Source organism: Thunnus albacares, chromosome 3 (assembly GCF_914725855.1).
Source record: "Thunnus albacares chromosome 3, fThuAlb1.1, whole genome shotgun sequence".
NCBI classification, from domain to species: domain Eukaryota; kingdom Metazoa; phylum Chordata; class Actinopteri; order Scombriformes; family Scombridae; genus Thunnus; species Thunnus albacares.
Window position 1 is genome coordinate 33640478 of NC_058108.1, and position 20210 is coordinate 33660687.

Consider the following 20210-nt stretch of genomic DNA (forward strand, 5'->3'; position numbering starts at 1 on the left):
CTGTAGAGGATGATGTGGACGTTTTCATGTTCAGTTTTCAGCAGCAGCAACAGGTAGAAGTGAGCAGCACAGACAGTCAGTAACAGCATGTAGCAGAAGCTTTGAGAAGAATGTGCTGATGGCAGCTTGAACTGAATCATGTCGAAGTTAGAGCTGTTATTTGAAATGTTATTTTAAATGTAAAAATGCTGTCCTGATTATCTTCTTGTGCAGTATACTGTATATTTGCACACATGAAACATGATCTCAGTTCTATCACACTTTGTTGAATGTCACATTATACAGATATTGCAGTGGCTGATTCACAATAAACAGACAGTTTCCACAACAACTCTGTAGTTGGAAACATGATTCCAGTTCCCTCTCACGGCTGCAGAGGGCGACAGCGTGCAGAAAGTTTCAGCTTAAAACAAAAAACAAATTGTTTATGTTTATTTTTCAGAATATGAATGTATTTACCAGCAATGAAGACAAATAAAAATCAAATCTCTTATTTTAGGCTCACTAATTTCTAACTTTCTCTCTATTTTAGGATGAAATTTATCACAGTGTAATCCTTTATTATGATTAAGGATGTTGCTAAAATGAAGATGCACAAACACAGTTTGTATTGAAGGAGACCTTAATTGTCATGTGAGCTGTTTATATCTGAAACTGAAGCTCTAACTGTAATGTTTAATGAATTTAATGTCAAGCGTAAACAGATTAAGATGCAACTCAATCATAAAAAGTGAAAAGTACTAAAAGTAAATTTAAATGTGTCTAAACAATCAGTGATTGATGATAAAATGTTTTTTCAGGGTTGTGATTCAGTATCTCTGATGTTTCACTGTCCTCTAGTGGTGAAGCTTCAGTGTTGCAGATTCAGGCTTCATCACTGATGATGTGCTCTGTGTTACAGTCAGAATGATTGTGAATGAGTGAGTTTCCAACTGCAGATGTAAAACATTTTGTCATCTGATTTACACATAGATTTCTGTATCATGTTTTGATGTACTCTGCTTTTTACTTGTTTCTTAATAGTTACAATAAACATTGTGCTCAGCATGTGACTTCTTACATCCCATACTGATGCAGTACATCTCTTTGAACTCATGGTGGCGTATTCAGTGTCTTAACATGCACTAGAAGTGTGAAGAGATGCATCAAACCAAATGTCACACATCTGTCACGTGTCATGTTTTTTCTTTAGACACTGAACTGTGCCCACACTTAATAAGAGTAAGTAAAAAATAACTGCGCTGACACTGAGCTGTGCTGCAATTTACCTCTTGCACTTGACTTCAATGAGGAAAGAGACAAATCTCAATATGGTATTGTTACACTTTCTTTAATGCTCAGAGCATGACACACTCACACTCCATACAGACATACGAGCTGCTGTAGAGGAGTGAGACCTGAAGAGTGGGGTGAATACTTCTTAATCTGTATCACATCAACCTGTAGGAGTTGTTGTGATGACTCTATGCATGATTAAACCCAAACAGACATGGCAGGATGTGTTTCAAAATAAGTGGATGTTCTTTGTTTTTCTTTAACACAGGAACAAACTGTTTTCATGCACAAACATGATTTCTATGACTGTCACTAAGCATTCTAACCTTTCACAAGTTCATACAAACATTTATAAATATTCATACAATAATTTCCACGCAGTGCTCAAACATAAAAAGAGTAAGTAAAAAATAAAAACGTCCCACTATTTCTCTCCTCTATTACTAATATGCCAGAACACTGTTCTGTTATTCTCTCTAACATAGATTATATTAAGTCTTTAGAAAACAGTAAAACTTGTATTTATCTTATGTGTTTACTGTCATTTGGCTCCTCATGCATATTCATAAAATAACAAAGAGGAAGTAAAACAAGTCTTTTAACATCCTGATATCTGACTTCTGCTCACAGATCACACAGGACGAGCATCTTAACAGACAACGTCCTTCTCTGTTGTAAGTAGAATAGTTTACTGATATGATTATTACATGTTTTGTACATTATTTGATGTATTTTATTGTCTCTGAAGCCTCACAGAGAGATGAGAGGAGCAGCTATGAGTTTAACAGCAGCAGCGAGTGGATTTGTTGTCTTCCTTCTCTCTGTGTCAGGTACTGTATATCTACATTTACATTGCAGGACATTTAGCTCACTTATTCAGAGCAGCATGAAGTCATTTTAAGAAAGTAAATATAAAATATCCCAGATCAGCACTTTTCTAGGTTTGATGTATGTGTGATACAGTATGATGAATAACTTTTAAACTCTACAACACCAGACATTCACTTCTGTTTATTTCTGTGTAAACTATAGCTGTTGAATGAAGGCAAAATGGTAAAAAATAATAACATCAATATTTACTGCTGAACACTTTAATGAAATGATATTAAGATGTTCAGCTGTGTCTGTGTCATGGGTGGTGGGGGTGGGGGTGTCTAGCTAATAAGTTTTGTCCACCCTCCCTCCATGGATTGTAAGAATCATATATTTTTATACATGCATATGCATATATACATAGTTCTATGATGGTACAGCAATGCACTGAGAATTTCATCTCATCATGATTTTTTAAATCTGCTTGGTAATTTTTGCACTCTCTACTGCAGAACTGGACAACTGTTTTAGCTGTTACAGTTATAACAGTTGCCCCTTCCTGTGAAAACTTATTGTCAGCTATTTTATTTTAGCTGCTTTCAATAGTTTCCCTCACTTCATGTTCTGCATTTCTCTGTGGTTTTCATACTTACCTCAGCTGCAACTTGACCAAAGAACTAACAGAGAGGAAACTAACCAAGACAACCACAGACTCTCTAACGTTTCATTTCCTTCTTCTCATCCTGTTCAGTAAAACTGCATTAATGTTCACATGTTCAATACATTCTTGTTTCTTCACTGCACCTTCAGACTGTACGATGTTCTGTCTCAGTGCACAGAGAGATTAACTGTAAACTGCATCTAAAACTGTTTCTTTATACTGTCAATTCAAAGTATGTATAAATATCTTAGGACTTTTAGACTTTTCTATACCTGTGTTCACCCAGGCATAATTCAGAAATAACATAATGAAAGCTGGTTCTACTTGAGGTTTCTTCCCGTTAAAGGGGAGTTTTTCCTTGCTGTTATCGCGAAGTGCTGAGTTTAATGAAATGAAAACAACATTCATGTACCACTGATCTGCTGCTCAACTCAAAAAACATTAGTTAAATGTCTTTTTACTCATTTCATGTTTGAAGGACTTGTTTGATAACACATTAGAGACACATTTCAGGTGTTCAGCTTTAACTTTTTTAAAACTATGACAAACAAGCAGAACAACAGTACAAACTTGCAATATGAATGGACTGAAGCTGAAACACTCAGCAGTAACAAATGATAAAATATGATAAACTGATAAAATACTGTATTCCAGTTCAGTTCTAGTTAGATTGATGCACGATGAGGAGCTTTGAATGACAATGACTGCAGATAAAATCATATTGGTACCATAATCCACTTTGTCTTATTCACTGATACTGAACTTGTTATGAATCTGATTGTGGTTTCTGATGTGCTCTGTGTTACAGTGGTACAGGGTCAGAATGACTGGGGAGTGATTTACACTTCTACTCAGATCTGTGTCTTAAAAGGATCAACAGTGGACATAAACTGCACCTACAGATACCCATCCAGAATAAATGACCATGATACTGAAGTTGAGGGAACATTCTGGTTCACTAAATTGAGTAATAATGAACCTGTGGATCTGAGAACAGACTCAGAGTATGCAGGTCGTGTGCAGTATCACTGTGATAAGAACAACTGCACTCTGAGAATCACAGACCTGAGAGAGAGCGACTCAGCTGAGTACAAGTTCAGGTTCATAACAAACCAACCGGGAGGGAGATTTACTGGTTCACCTGGAGTCACTTTGACTGTCACAGGTAACATTTTCATCTGAAGACTTATGTGAATTTCAAATGATTAATATCTTGGAATTGTCAATGTTTGTGTGTGTATGAGCATAAATAATATTTCTGTTCTTTCTTCACATATACAGATTTCCAGGTGCAGGTGAGCGGATCAGTATTCTATCCTACCTGGAGAGAGCTGACGTGTCACAGCAGTTGTCATCTACTTGATGGTTCTTCCTACATCTGGTACACGAATGGACAGGAAATTCAGAATGCAACATCTTCTACTTATAAAAAGTACTTTTCTCCTGAAGACAGCTATTCCTGTGCGTTAAAAGGATTTGAGCATCATCCCGCTCCTTCAGTGTGTGAGTTTACAACACAGTCTCTGTTCAACCACGTCTAGTGGAGCCTTTAACCTCTTGTACTATAACTTGTATGTACATGTTTGTGTACCCACCTAGAGCCCGGTTCTACTTGAGGTTTCTTCCTGTTAAAGGGGAGTTTTTCCTTGCCGTTGTCGTCAAGTGCTTGCTCATGGGGGAATTGTTGGGTCTCTGTAAATTAACAGAGTATGGTTTTGACCTGCTCTATGTGGAAAGTGCCCCGAGATAACTTTTGCTGTGATTTGGTGCTATATAAATAAAATTGAGTTGAGTGTGGGATGTGGGACAGCATGTCATACAAACATTGCATAGACGTGGATCAAAACCAAACTACAGCCCCATGAGATTTTAGACATGTTTTTGTCATGAAAATGGCAGAAGGTGGACCTAAATGCAGAATGCTGGAGGCAGCAGTTACTCGAGAAAACTCTTTATTCCAAACACTATAGCTGGCAAAGCACAACTGAAACTGAACAGACCGGAATAAAACAGAGAAAAACTGAAAAATGAATCCACATATATCTTCATGTATAGACACCACAAATAAGAGAGAAAATTGTTTTTTTTGGGTGAACCAACATTATGCATGTGAAAAACAAGATTTCCTGTTGAGCCTTGTATAGGATTATTACTAAAACAATAGGTACAATAGTACTTTAATCATAGTACTGTTTTGAACTAATTTTATCTTTCAGGTATCTTTCCTGAGTCCTGCCACAGAGTGACTTATACTGAAAGAAGCATCTGTGCCTTCAGAGGCTCATCAGTGGACATTTCCTGCACATATAGCAGTTATGAATCTATCACATCAACATTCTGGTTCAGTCCTGAACGTAGTCATCAGTGGCAGAATTACTCACAGCCTGAGGACCTTAGTGAAGACTCCCAGTATGCAGGTCGTGTTCAGTTCCTTGAAACAGAGAGAGGACGCTCCACTCTGAGAATCTCTGACCTGAGAGAGAGCGATTCAGCCCAGTATCACTTCACATTCAAAACACAAAGCTTTGAATGGAGGAGTAGTTTACCTGGAACAACTCTGACTGTCACAGGTACTGATGAAAACAAACTGATGACTAGTGAAAGTGGTGAATAGTTATTGTTGAAGAGTTTCACATAAAATTCTTTGGATTATATTGAGTACTTTCCCCCATTTACACTTTTGATTGGATGATCCCAAATTATTTTACCCACAAGAACTACAAAGGTTATTTTGACTTCATGTGTGTATTTTACTGGTAACAAATGCCATTTTGATCCTTCCTCAAAGATCTAGCTCTCCAGGTGCAGGTGATCACAATAACAGTCCATCAGTCTTATACAGAGGCAAAGCTGAAATGTCTCAGCAGCTGCAGTCCAGCAGGTCGTATTTCTTACGTCTGGTTCAAGAACGGACAGAAAGTTATGAAGGAGGAAACTTCTCTTTATTCAGGGCATTTTAATCCTGGTGACAACGTCTCCTGTTCTCTGAAAGGACATGAGGATTACAGCTCTCCTTCAGTGTGTGAGTTTACCTAAATATGTCATGAACACAATGTCAAAATGTAACCGACAGTTGATTTTAATATGAGCAGCAACAAGGGAATCAACTTTCACTCCTCACTTTGTGTCTAACATTTGCTTCTTACATTGTGTCAGTTATTCAACTGTTGAATAACTATGTTTTCTCCTCCAGATGCTCCAATGCCTCCCTCTGTGTCAGTGAGTCCCTCTGGTGAAATCATTGAGGGCAGTTCAGTGACTCTGAACTGTAGCAGTGATGCTAACATAGCAGCTAAACACACCTGGTACAAGAAGAACGTAAATCCAGACCTTCAACCTGTCAGTAAAGAACCACAGCTTGTCTTCAGCTCCATCCAGTCCTCTGACTCTGGAGAGTATTACTGTACAGCTGAGAACCAGCTGGGGAAGAGGACATCTGAATACATTGTTATTGATGTGAAATGTGAGTGAAACAGCTTATTTAAAGGATCATACAAGTGGTTTATATATAATTTGTAGTAAAATGACTAAAACTTACATATTGTTGCACAGCACTTTCCAAATCATGCTGCATACTTTCTTTTTTGTTTGAATATGTTTTATTACCACCCAGGCAGCCATTGTTTTTCTATTCATTTCATTACAGAAAAAAATCAGCCTCTGTCCATTAAACTATTAAAAAAACTGATTTGTGGAAAAAAAAAACCAGTGGACTTCCTTCCACAGCATTTCTTCTGCAGCTCATGAAGCCACATACGAGGAAATGTGGAAACTTCATTTGTTTCCATGTAATGCATCGTAATATATACACTGATGAATTGAATAGTTAACTATAGAATCCATAAATATCCAACAAAGTGTTTTGATTTCAATGAAGTATTGCAGGTCAAATCCAGTGAATCCTACTTTCTCTTCAAAAGGTTGAGTTGCTTCTACCAGTAATTTGGTATTGTAATCTGAGTCTTTCCCTTTTCCAGACATTTATGCTGAAGAACCTGTAATGAATTGTTTTGTTAAATGTAAACATTTGGGTTTTGGAATGTAAGTGTCAGACATCCAGTTTGACATGCTGCACCATTTAACTACTTACAACTAAATATTTACCTACAATATGTGTTACTGTTGTAATACACCCCAATTTGTTCTGTGTAAATACATCTCCAGATGCTCCAAAGCTTCCCTCTGTGTCAGTGAGTCCCTCCAGTGAGATAGTGGAAGGCAGTTCAGTGACTCTGACCTGTAGCAGTGATGCTAACCCACCAACTAATTATACCTGGTACAAGGAGAACCAAACAGTGCTTCAGGGGCAACAAAGAAGTTTTCATTTCACCTCCATCAGCTCTGAGGACAGAGGGATCTACTACTGCAAGTCTGAGAATCAATATGGGCAGATCAACTCTTCATTTCTATTTATTGATGTCCAGTGTAAGTACAAAACATCGACACATCTTTTAAGCAAAGGGTGGATTTACAAGTTGCTAGGAGTAGGATGATTTGAGCTAAAGGGGACATTCAACCAACTACTGTATGGTTTCAAGGAAAGCAAAGACAAGATTGGTCATGTGACCATAAATAGCAACAACAGGCAGGTTTACTAACACTACGATGGCAAGAAAATTATAGTTTAGAAAGCTACAGGTTCAACATACAGTAGACTGACTTTAGCTGTAAATTGGTTTATGCTGCAAGTTGTTGGAAATGATAAGACATAGTTGAGTTGAACCTCTCACCACAGCTGTGGTTTGTTTGCAACAATGGAGCGAGCAGCAGTAATAACAATAGTTAAACCTTAATATTTTACAGAGGGTAATGAATGAAAGCCACTTCATTTTCTAAAAAGCCTCAATGTGCAACATGTGGATTTTTTCTTTCTTTCTTACTGTGTATGTTAAATGTTGAACCCACACTGCAAAGCATTTTCCATCTGGGATAATAATGATAAAGTTGGTTTGTTATATGACTTTGGCACCTCCTGCTGGTAGTTCAAAAGAATGTGGCAGACATCAATTTGTCAACAATTTAGACAAAAACGTGTGTCACCAGAGTTATTTGAAAGATGCTATGATCACATTAAAAGCATCTTCACATACACAACACAGTTTTCTACGTAGTTTTCTTCATTATTCCTCCAACATTATGCATAATAATATTAATGAGATGCATCTCCATACATATTGTCCTCCAGATGGTCCAAAGCTTCCCTCTGTGTCAGTGAGTCCCTCTGGTGAAATCATTGAGGGCAGTTCAGTGAATCTGACCTGTAGCAGTGATGCTAACCCAGCATCTAATTACACCTGGTACAAGAAGAATGTAAATCCAGACCTTCAATCTCTCAGTAAAGAACCACAGCTTGTCTTCAGCTCCATCCAGTCCTCTGACTCTGGAGAGTATTACTGTACAGCTGAGAACCAGCTGGGGAAGAGGACATCTGAATACATCTCTATTGATGTGAAATGTGAGTGAAACAGCTTATTTAAAGGTTCATACCGGTGGTTTATATATAATTTGTAGTAAAATGACTAAAACTTACATATTGTTGCACAGCACTTTCCAAATCATGCTGCATACTTTCTTTTTTGTTTGAATATGTTTTATTACCACCCAGGCAGCCATTGTTTTTCTATTCATTTCATTACAGAAAAAAATCAGCCTCTGTCCATTAAACTATTAAAAAAACTGATTTGTGGAAAAAAAAAACCAGTGGACTTCCTTCCACAGCATTTCTTCTGCAGCTCATGAAGCCACATACGAGGAAATGTGGAAACTTCATTTGTTTCTGTGTAATGCATCGTAATATATACACTGATGAATTGAATAGTTAACTATAGAATCCATAAATATACATCAAAATGTCTTGATTTGCAGGTCAAATCCAGTGAATCCTACTTTCTCTTCAAAAGGTTCATTGGCTTCTACCAGTAATTTGGGATTGAAATCTGAGTCTTTCCCTTTTCCAAACATTTATGCTGAAGAACCTGTAATGAATTGTTTTGTTAAATGTTAACATTTGGGTTTTGGAATGTAAGTGTCAGACATCCAGTTTGACATGCTGCCCCATTTAACTACTAACAACTAAATATTTACCTACAATATGTGTTACTGTTGTAATACACCCCAATTTGTTCTGTGTAAATACATCTCCAGATGCTCCAAAGCTTCCCTCTGTGTCAGTGAGTCCCTGTGGTGAGATAATGGAGGGCAGTTCAGTGAATCTGACCTGTAGCAGTGATGCTAACCCACCAGCTAATTATACCTGGTACAATGAGGACCAAACAGTGCTTCAAGGGCAAGGAGGACGTTCTCATTTCACCTCCATCAGCTCTGAGAACAGAGGGGACTACTACTGCACATCTGAGAATCAATATGGACAGATCAGCTCTTCATTTCTATTCATTAATGTCCAGTGTAAGTACAAAACATTGACACATCTTTTAGGTAAAGGGCGTATTTACAAGTTGCTTAGAGTAGGATGATTTGAGCCAAATGAGACATTCAACCAATTACTGTATTGTTTCTGAGAAAGCAAAGACAAAATTGGTTATGTGACCATAAATAGCAACAACAGGCAGGTTTACTAACACTACGATGGCAAGAAAATTATAGTTTAGAAGGCTACAGGTTCAACATACAGTAGACTGACTTTAGCTCTAAATTGGTTTGTGATGCAAGTTGTTGGAAATGATAAGACATAGTTGAGTTGAACCTCTCACCACAGCTGTGGTTTGTTTGCAACAATGGAGCAAGCATCAGTTAACAATAGTTAAAATTGATATTTTACAGAGGATAATGAATGAAAGTCACACCGTTTTCTAAAAAGCCTCAATGTGCAACATGTGTCTTTTTTCTTTCTTTCTTACTGTGTATGCTAAATGTTGAACCCACACTGCAAAGCATTTTCCTTCTGGGATAATAGTGATAAAGTTGGTTTGTTATACATGGGTTTGGCACCTCCTGCTGGTAGTTCAAAAGAATGTGGCAGACATCAATTTGTCAACAATTTCAACAAAAACGTGTGCCACCAGAGTTATTTGAAAGATGCTATGATCACATTAAAAGCATCTACACATAGACAACACAGTTTTCTGTGTAGTTTTTCTTTTCTTCATTATTCCTCCAACAATATTCATAAAATATAATAAAAAGATCCATCTCTATACATATTGTCCTCCAGATGCTCCAAAGCTTCCCTCTGTGTCAATGATTCCCACTGGTGAGATAGTGGAGGGCAGTTCAGTGACTCTGACCTGTAGCAGTGATGCTAACCCAGTAGCTAAATACACCTGGTACAAGGAGAATGAAGACTCACCAAAAGCATCAGGACAGATCTTCACCATCACTGATGTCAGACCTGAACACAGTGGGAATTATTACTGTGAAGCCCAGAACAGAAGAGGACGTCATAACTCCACCTTAAATCTGACTGTTGTAGCAGGTAAGTTATGTTCATTGACCTTCACACACACACACACACACACACACAGACACGCACACAGACACGCCCATACACATACCTGTATACTACATTTATTGATAAGCCATATCTTATTACTGTCAGTCTCAATTTTTAGGGAAATCAGTAATTACAATTAATATCATCGTGGTGATTCTGGTGGTCCTGATGCTGATTCCTCTGCTTCTCTTGAGTCTGTGTATAAGGTAAAACAATAAAGGAAACATCCCTTCTTTTATTTTCTAATTAAAACATTTTCATGATTTTTAAGTCAGGAATTCTATTTAGTTAAGTATTTCTTGATTTTGTTGTATTCAATCCAGGAAGAAGAAAACTCTGAGCTCCACCACTGAACTGAATGAACCTGTAGAGACTATAGAGGTGAGAGAGAGACCTTATTGACAGAACTTACCCTAAAATACAGTTATGATGATTTGGCTTATAAATGCACGAGAACACATTTTATTATTAACATGAAGCTGTAAAGTGAATTTAAATGTAAATGTTTCAGGCCTTAAAGGTCAGCACAGCATTGAGCTTAAAGCAATAATATTAAATATATCAATAATTTAACAATTATTAATTATTGATTATTGTGCATAAATATTGCAAAAAAGGCTGATATCAGGGGAGCCTCACACGGGGCACCAATCTGTTGGGACTGAGAAATGAGGCCCAACAGTCTGAAGCATTATTATTAAAAATATTTTGAAATTTCTAACAGTATGCAAATTGCATGAATGAGGCTCATTGAGTCTTATATTGTCATCTCTATCCATCAGCTGGACTCTTCTCTTGTGTGTGAGAACGTCTCAGACTTGCAGGTCGTCGCTGTTGCAGATGGAAGACACAGAGGAGCATGAAGACGTGGAGTAAAGTCCAGTCAGGTTGGAGCCTCCTGAAATGGGAAAAAACAGGCAGACATCAGATTCATAGTTACAGTTATGAGAAGTAACTCATCTAAATTTCATGTGATTTTGTTGTGATGCAGTAGAACCAGAGGCTGGACTCACCTGATGGATGCAGAAAGTAGTACAACAGTGAAATATGACAGTGGAGAGAGAGGCTCTAGAGGATGAAGTGGACGTTTTCATGTTCAGTTTTCAGTAGCAACAGGTGTGTGTGACTCATAACTGTGTTTATGTATATTGAGTGTTCTGTCTGAGGTAATGCAGGCTATATTATTGTACTTTACACCTTTATCCTTTCCCATATTACTGATATTTAGGATTAGAGCTGTTATGTTAAATATTATTTTAATTGTATACATAATAAATCACTTTTGAAGAATCCTGTTTGGCTTCCTGGTTTGCACCTGTCCTGGTTCACAAAGCTCATTAAGTCTGTTCAGAACAGAGGCATCAAACTAGAAGCATCACATTCACACCATGTGCAGTAAACTGTATATTTTCACACATCAAAATCAAACATAATCTCAGTTCGATTACATTTTGCTGAATGTCACATTATCCAGGTATCGCTGTGGCTGAATAAACAGCCAGTTTCCACAAAAACTGTAATTAGAAACTTAATTTCAGTTCCCTTTCACTGCAGCAGAGGGCGACAGTGTGAACAAAGTTTCAGCTTTAAAGGGCAGGTTCACATTTTTTCAAGTCTGTCTTAAAACAACAGTCAGATGCCTATATGAACATTGAAACAGGTGTTGCTCACTGTAATCATTATTCCTGTTCATACTGACCATTAGAAGATCTCGTCCTAATGCTCTTACAATGTAAGTGATGGGGGACAAAATCCAGTCTTCATTTTGACCAAAAAATATTTAAAAGTTTATATGAAGATAATATGAGGCTTCAAACATCTGAGTCAGTCCAAAAAAAGTGGATATATTCAACAATTACAGTCTTTTTAGTGAGAAATGTCATCTTTGTGTCTCAATGGACTTGAATGAACTTGGCACTAAAACACAATAACAAAAGATATTGACTCAATATGACTAGTTTGGATGGCTGAAGCTTCATAATGGCTTCAAATAAACTTTTAAATACATTTTTTCACAGAAAGAGGACTGTGGATTTTATCCTCTATCAGTTACAGTGAACGTGCATTATGAAGGGATCTTTATGGTCGATATGAACAGGATGAATGATTACAGCAAGAAAATGATGATTTGGGATGTTGCTAAAAAATTCAAACATAATCTCGGTTCTATCACACTTTGCTGAATGTCACATTATCCAGGTATCACTGTGGCTGAATAAACAGCCAGTTTCCACAAAAAATGTAATTAGAAACTTAATTTCAGTTCTCTTTCACTGCTGCAGAGGGCGACAGTATGCAGAAACTTTCAGCTTTATAGGACAACTTCACATTTTTTCAAGTCTGTCTTAAAACAGCAGTCAGGTGCCCATATGAACAGTGAAACAGGTGTTGCTCGCTGTAATCATTCTTCCCGTTCATACTGACCATTAGAAGATCTTGTCCTAATGCTCTTACAATGTAAGTGATGGGGGACAAAATCCACAGTCCTCGTTTTGACCAAAAATATATTTAAAAGTTTATCTGAAGATAATATGAGGCTTCAGACATCTGAGTTAGTCCAAAAAAAGTGGATATATTCTACACTTACAGTTTTTTTTTAGTGAGAAATGTCATCTTTGTGTCTAGATGGACAGTGTTTCCCTGTTCAGCTGCAGTGGAGGGATCGTAAGAAAAAGAGGAAATTTTACACTAAAACACAATAACAAAAGATATTAACTCAATATGACTAGTTTGGATGGCTGAAGCTTCATAATGGCTTCAAATAAACTTATAAATACATTTTTTCACAGAAGGAGGACTGTGGATTTTGTCCCCCATCACTTACATTGTGAGTGCATTATGAAGGAATCTTTACGGTTAATATGAACAGGATGAATGATTACAGCAAGAAAATGATGATCTGGGATGTTGCTAAAATGAAGATGCACAGACACAGTTTGTATTGAAGAAGACCTTAATTGTCATGTGAGCTGTTTATCTCCTTTTCGGTCCATTTAAACTCTTTGGGGTCACTCAGGGAAGCAGAATGTGTGGCAGTTTACTGAGTATGAAGCCTTTTCAGTATAACAGTCCATATTTGTTAGTGACAACTGTAGATCACTGAATCATTTTCATACTTAGACACCTCAACTGTGAGTGTTTGTTCAACTACTGAACAACAAAGTCACCAATGTGAACAAATAAACACTTCTGAAACTGAACCTCTAACTGTAATGTTTAATGAATTCAATTGCAAGAGTTAACAGATTAAGATGCAACTCAATCATAAAAAGTGAAAAGTACTAAAAGTACATTTAAATGTGTGTAAACAATCAGTGATTGATGGTAAAATGTTGTTTCAGGGTTGTGATTCAGTATCTCTGATGTTTCACTGTCCTCTAGTGGTGAAGCTTCAGTGTTGCAGATTCAGGCTTCATCACTGATGATGTGCTCTGTGTTACAGTCAGAATGATTGTGAATGAGTGAGTTTCCAACTGCAGATGTAAAACATTTTGTCATCTGATTTACACATAGATTTCTGTATCATGTTTTGATGTACTTTGCTTTTTACTTGTTTCTTAATACTTACAATAAACATTGTGCTCATCATGTGACTTCTTACATCCCATACTGATGCAGTACATCTCTTTGAACTCATGGTGGTGTATTCAGTGTCTTAACATGCACTAGAAGTGTGAGGAGATGCATCAAACCAAATGTCACACATCCATCACCTGTCATCTTTTTTTTCTTTAGACACTGAACTGTGTCCACACTTAATAAGAGTAAGATAATGACAATGTCTCATTATTTCTTTTTTCTGTTTAAATTACTAACAGGTCAGAACACTGGTCTATTATTCTCTCTAACATAGATTATATTAAGTCTTTAGAAAACAGTAAAACTTGTATTTATCTTATGTGTTCACTGTCATTTGGCTCCTCATGCATATTCATAATACTAAGAAAGAGGAAGTTAATCAAGTTATTTAACATCCTGATATCTGACTTCTGCTCACAGATCACAGAGGACGAGCACCTTAACAGACGTCCTTCTCTGTTGTAAGTAGAATAGTTTACCGATATGACTATTACATGTTCTTTACATTATTTGATGTATTTTATTGTCTCTGAAGCCTCACAGAGAGATGAGAGGAGCAGCTATGAGTTTAACAGCAGCAGCGAGTGGATTTGTTGTCTTCCTTCTCTCTGTGTCAGGTACTGTATATCTACATTTACATTGTAGGACATTTAGCTCACTTATTCAGAGCAGCATGAAGTCATTTTAAGAAAGTAAATATAAAATATCCCAGATCAGCACTTTTCTAAGTTTGATGTATGTGTGATGCAGTATGATGAATAACTTTTAAACTCTACAACACCAGACATTCACTTCTGTTTATTTCTGTGTAAACTATAGCTGTTGAATGAAGGCAAAATGGTAAAAATAATAACATCAATATTTACTGCTGAACACTTTAATGAAATGATATTAAGATGTTCAGCTGTGTCTGTGTCATGGGTGGTGGGGGTGGGGGTGTCTAGCTAATAAGTTTTGTCCACCCTCCCTCCATGGATTGTAAGAATCAAATATTTTGATTCATGCATATGCATATATACATAGTTCTATGGTGGTACAGCAATGCACTGAGAATTTCATCTCAACATGATGTTTTAAATCTATTTGGTAATTTTTGCACTCTGTACTGCAGAGCTGGACAACTGTTTTAGCTGTTACAGTTATAACAGTTGCCCCTCCCTGTGAAAACTTATTGTCAGCTATTTTATTTTAGCTGCTTTCAATAGTTTCCCTCACTTCATGTTCTGCATTTCTCTCTGGTTTTCACACTTACCTCAGCTGCAACTTAACCAAAGAACTAACAGAGATGAAACTAACCTAGAAAAGCACAGACTCTCTAATGTTTCATTTCCTTCTTCTCATCCTGTTCAGTAAAACTGCATTAATGTTCACAGGTTCAATACATTCTTGTTCCTTCACTGCACCTTCAGACTGTACGATGTTCTGTCTCAGTGCACAGAGAGATTAACTGTGAACAGCATCTAAAACTGTTTCTTTGTACTATGAATTAAAAGTATGTATAAATATCTTAGGACTTTTAGACTTTTCTATACCTGTGTTCACCCAGGCATAATTTAGAAATAACATAATGAAAGCCGGTTCTACTTGAGTTTTCTTCCCGTTAAAGAGGAGTTTTTCCTTGCTGTTGTCGCCAAGTGCTGAGTTTTAATGAAGTGAAAACAACATTGATGTACCACTGATCTGCTGATCCACTCAAAAAAGTTAGTTAAATGTCTTTTTACTCATTTCATGTTTGAGTTTGAAGGACTTGTTTGATAACACATAAGAGACACATTTCAGGTATTCAGCTTTAACTTTTTAAAAACTACAACAAACAAGGGGAACAAAAGTAAAAACTTGCAGAATGAATGGACTAAAGCTGAAACACTCAGCAGTAACAAATGATAGAATATGATAAACTGATAAAATACTGTATTCCAGTTCAGTTCTGGTTAGATTGATGCAAGATGAGGAGCTTTGAATAACAATGACTACACATAAAATCATATTGGTGCCATGATCCACTTTGTCTAATTAATTGATTCTTAACTTGTTATGAATCTGATTGTGGTTTCTGATGTGCTCTGTGTTACAGTGGTACAGGGTCAGAATGACTGGAGAGTGATTTACACTTCTACTCAGATCTGTACCTTAAAAGGATCAACAGTGGACATAAACTGCACCTACAGATACCCATCCAGAATAAATGACAATAATACTGAAGTTGAGGGAACATTCTGGTATACTAAATTGAGTAATAATGAACCTGTGGATCTGGGAACAGACTCAGAGTATGCAGATCGTGTGCAGTATCACTGTGATAAGAACGACTGCACTCTGAGAATCACAGACCTGAGAGAGAGCGACTCAGCTGAGTACAAGTTCAGGTTCATAACAAACCAACCAGGAGGGAGATTTACTGGTTCACCTGGAGTCACTTTGACTGTCACAGGTAACAATTTCATTGGAAGACTTATGTGAATTTCAAATGATTAATATCTTGGAAATGTCAATGTTTGTGTGTGTATGAGCATAAATAACATTTCTATTCTTTCTTCATATATACAGATTTCCAGGTGCAGGTGAGCGGATCAGTATTCTATCCTACCTGGAGAGAGCTGACGTGTCACAGCAGTTGTCATCTACTCGATGGTTCTTCCTACATTTGGTACACGAATGGACAGGAAATTCAGAATGCAACATCTTCTACTTATAAAAAGTACTTTTCTCCTGAAGACAGCTATTCCTGTGCGTTAAAAGGATTTGAGCATCATCCCGCTCCTTCAGTGTGTGAGTTTACAACACAGTCTCTGTTCAACCACGTCTAGTGGAGCCTTTAACCTCTTGTACTATAACTTGTATGTACATGTTTGTGTACCCACCTAGAGCCCGGTTCTACTTGAGGTTTCTTCCTGTTAAAGGGGAGTTTTTCCTTGCCGTTGTCGTCAAGTGCTTGCTCATGGGGGAATTGTTGGGTCTCTGTAAACTAACAGAGTACAGTCTTGAACTGCTCTATGTAGAAAGTGCCCCGAAATAACTTTTGCTGTGATTTGGTGCTATATAAATAAAACTGAATTGAATGTGGGGCAGCATGTCATACAAACATTGCATAGACGTGGATCAAAACCAAACCACAGTCCCATGAGATTTTAGACATGTTGTCATGAAAGGAGCAGAAGATGGAGAGAAAACGAGAAAACTCTTTATTCCAGACACTATAGCTGGCAAAACACAACTCGAACTGAACAGACCGGAATAAAACAGAGAAAAACTGAAAAATGAATCCACATATATCTTCATGTATAGACACCACAAATAAGAGAGAAAATTGGGTTTTTTTGGGTGAACCAACATTATGCATGTGAAAAACAAGATTTCCTGTTGAGCCTTGTATAGGATTATTACTAAAACAATAGGTACAATAGTACTTCAATCATAGTACTGTTTTGAACTAATTTTTATCTTTCAGGTATCTTTCCTGAGTCCTGCCACAGAGTGACTTATACTGAAAGAAGCATCTGTGCCTTCAGAGGCTCATCAGTGGACATTTCCTGCACATACAGCAGTTATGAATCTATCACATCAACATTCTGGTTCAGTCCTGAACGTAGTCATCAGTGGCAGAATTACTCACAGCCTGAGGACCTTAGTGAAGACTCCCAGTATGCAGGTCGTGTTCAGTTCCTTGAAACAGAGAGAGGGCGCTCCACTCTGAGAATCTCTGACCTGAGAGAGAGCGATTCAGCCCAGTATCACTTCACATTCAAAACACAAAGCTTTGAATGGAGGAGTAGTTTACCTGGAACAACTCTGACTGTCACAGGTACTGAGGAAAACAAACTGATGACTAGTGAGAGTGGTGAATAGTTATTGTTGAAGAGTTTCACATAAAATTTATTGGATTATATTGAGTACTTTCCCCCATTTACACTTTTGATTGGATGATCTTAAATTATTTTACCCACAAGAACTATAGAGGTTATTTTGACTGTATGTGAGTATTTTACTGGTAACAAATGCCATTTTTGATCCTTCCTCAAAGATCCAGCTCTCCAGGTGCAGGTGATCACAATAACAGTCCATCAGTCTTATACAGAGGCAAAGCTGAAATGTCTCAGCAGCTGCAGTCCAGCAGGTCGTATTTCTTACGTCTGGTTCAAGAACGGACAGAAAGTTATGAAGGAGGAAACTTCTCTTTATTCAGGGCAGTTTAATCCTGGTGACAACGTCTCCTGTGCTTTGAAAGGACACAAGGACAGCTCTCCTTCAGTGTGTGAGTTTACCTAACTATGTCACTAACACAATGTCAAAATGTAACCAAGTTAACAGACAGTTGATTTTAATATGAGCAGCAACAAGGGAATCAACTTTCACTCCTCACTTTGTGTCTAACATATGCTTCTTACATTGTTTCAGTTATTCAACTGTTGAATAACTATGTTTTCTCCTCCAGATGCTCCAATGCCTCCCTCTGTGTCAATGAGTCCATCTGGTGAAATCACTGAGGGCAGTTCAGTGACTCTGAACTGTAGCAGTGATGCTAACATAGCAGCTAAACACACCTGGTACAAGAAGAATGTAAATCCAGACCTTCAACCGGTCAGTAAAGAACCACAGCTTGTCTTCAGCTCCATCCAGTCCTCTGACTCTGGAGAGTATTACTGTACAGCTGAGAATCAGCTTGGGAAGAGGACATCTGAATACATTGTTATTGATGTGAAATGTGAGTGAAACAGCTTATTTAAAGGATTATACCAGTGGTTTATATATAATTTGTAGTAAATTGACTAAAACTGCAACATTATTGTACAGCACTTTGCAAGCCATGCTGCATTTTTTCTTTTTTGTTTGAATATGTTTTACTACCATCCAGGCAGCCACTGTTTTTTCTATTCATTTCAGTTTTGTTAAATGTTAACATTTGGGTTTTAGAATGGAACTGTCAGACATCCAGTTTGACATACTGCCCCATTTAACTATTTAGAACTAAATATTTACCTACAATATATGTTACTGTTGTAATACACCCCAATTTGTTCTGTGTAAATACATCTCCAGATGCTCCAAAGCTTCCCTCTGTGTCAGTGAGTCCCTCTGGTGAAATAGTTGAGGGCAGTTCAGTGACTCTGACCTGTGGCAGTAATGCTAAACCAGCAGCTACTTATACCTGGTACAAAGAGGACCAAACAGTGCTTCAAGGGCAACGAGGAAGTTTTCATTTCACCTCCATCAGCTCTGAGGACAGAGGGATCTACTACTGCAAGTCTGAGAATCAATATGGACAGATCAACTCTTCATTTCTATTTATTGATGTCCAGTGTAAGTACAAAACATCGACTCATCTTTTAAGCAAAGGGTGGATTTACAAGGTGCTTAGAGTAGGATGGTTTGAGCCAAATGGGACATTCAACCAATTACCGTATTGTTTCTGGGAAAGCAAAGACAAGATTGGTCATGTGACCATAAATAGCAACAACAGGCAGGTTTACTAACACTACGATGGCAAGAAAATTATAGTTTAGAAGGCTACAGGTTCAACATACAGTAGACTGACTTTAGCTCTAAACTGGTTTATAATGCAAATTGTTGGAAATGATAAGACATAGTTGAGTTGAACCTGTCACCACAGCTGTGGTTTGTTTGAAACAATGGAGCGAGCATCAGTAATAACAATAGTTAAACCTTAATATTTTACAGTTGGTAATGAATGAAAGTCACACCGTTTTCTAAAAAGCCTCAATGTGCAACATGTGGATTTTTGATTTCTTTCTTACTGTGTATGTTAAATGTTGAACCCACACTACTAAGCATTTTCCCTCTGGGATAATAATGATAAAGTTGGTTTGTTATATGACTTTTGCACCTCCTGCTGGTAGTTCAAAAGAATGTGGCAGACACCAATTTGTCAACAATTTAGACAAAAACATGTGTCACCAGAGTTATTTGAAAGATGCTATGATCACCTTAAAAGCATCTTCACATACACAACACAGTTTTCTACGTAGTTTTCTTCATTATTCCTCCAACATTATGCATAAAAATATTAATGAGATGCATCTCCATACATATTTTCCTCCAGATGGCCCAAAGCTTCCCTCTGTGTCAGTGAGTCCCTCTGGTGAGATACTGGAGGGCAGTTCAGTGACTATGACCTGTAGCAGTGATGCTAACCCAGCAGCTAATTATACCTGGTACAAGAAGAATGTAAATCCAGACCTTCAACCTCTCAGTAAAGAATCACAGTTTGTCTTCAGCTCCATCCAGTCCTCTGACTCTGGAGAGTATTACTGTACAGCTGAGAACCAGCTGGGGAAGAGGACATCTGAATACATCTCTATTGATGTGAAATGTGAGTGAAACAGTTTATTTAAACGTTCATACCGGTGGTTTATATATAATTTGTAGTAAAATGACTAAAACTTACATATTGTTGCACAGCACTTTCCAAATCAT

The 20210-nt window shown here is 37.4% G+C and overlaps 1 protein-coding gene and 2 long non-coding RNA genes across 5 annotated transcripts; all 3 read left to right on the top strand.

Annotated features, from left to right (window-relative positions):
- Positions 1–1997: 1997 nt before the first annotated feature.
- Positions 1998–18782, top strand: LOC122973061 (B-cell receptor CD22-like). 2 transcript variants are annotated; one of them, XM_044340486.1, is made up of 6 exons: positions 1998–2105; positions 3558–3914; positions 4031–4252; positions 4966–5319; positions 5538–5771; positions 18211–18782. In XM_044340486.1, the coding sequence occupies exons 1-6, from the start codon at positions 2036–2038 to the stop codon at positions 18486–18488; spliced, it is 1515 nt and encodes a 504-aa protein (XP_044196421.1). In that variant the 5' UTR covers positions 1998–2035; the 3' UTR covers positions 18489–18782. The 2 variants fall into 2 exon arrangements, with proteins under 2 accessions (XP_044196421.1, XP_044196422.1); XM_044340487.1 differs by having other exon boundaries at positions 2000–2105; positions 5544–5771; positions 18211–18780.
- Positions 10090–11486, top strand: LOC122973501. Of its 2 annotated transcripts, none has more exons than XR_006400049.1 (4): positions 10090–10181; positions 10318–10405; positions 10523–10580; positions 10982–11486. It is a non-coding gene; the product is annotated as an uncharacterized LOC122973501 (long non-coding RNA). The 2 variants fall into 2 exon arrangements; XR_006400050.1 differs by having other exon boundaries at positions 10116–10181; positions 10305–10405.
- Positions 16167–17451, top strand: LOC122973554. The gene is made up of 3 exons (XR_006400076.1): positions 16167–16209; positions 16326–16547; positions 17227–17451. It is a non-coding gene; the product is annotated as an uncharacterized LOC122973554 (long non-coding RNA).
- Positions 18783–20210: the final 1428 nt, after the last annotated feature.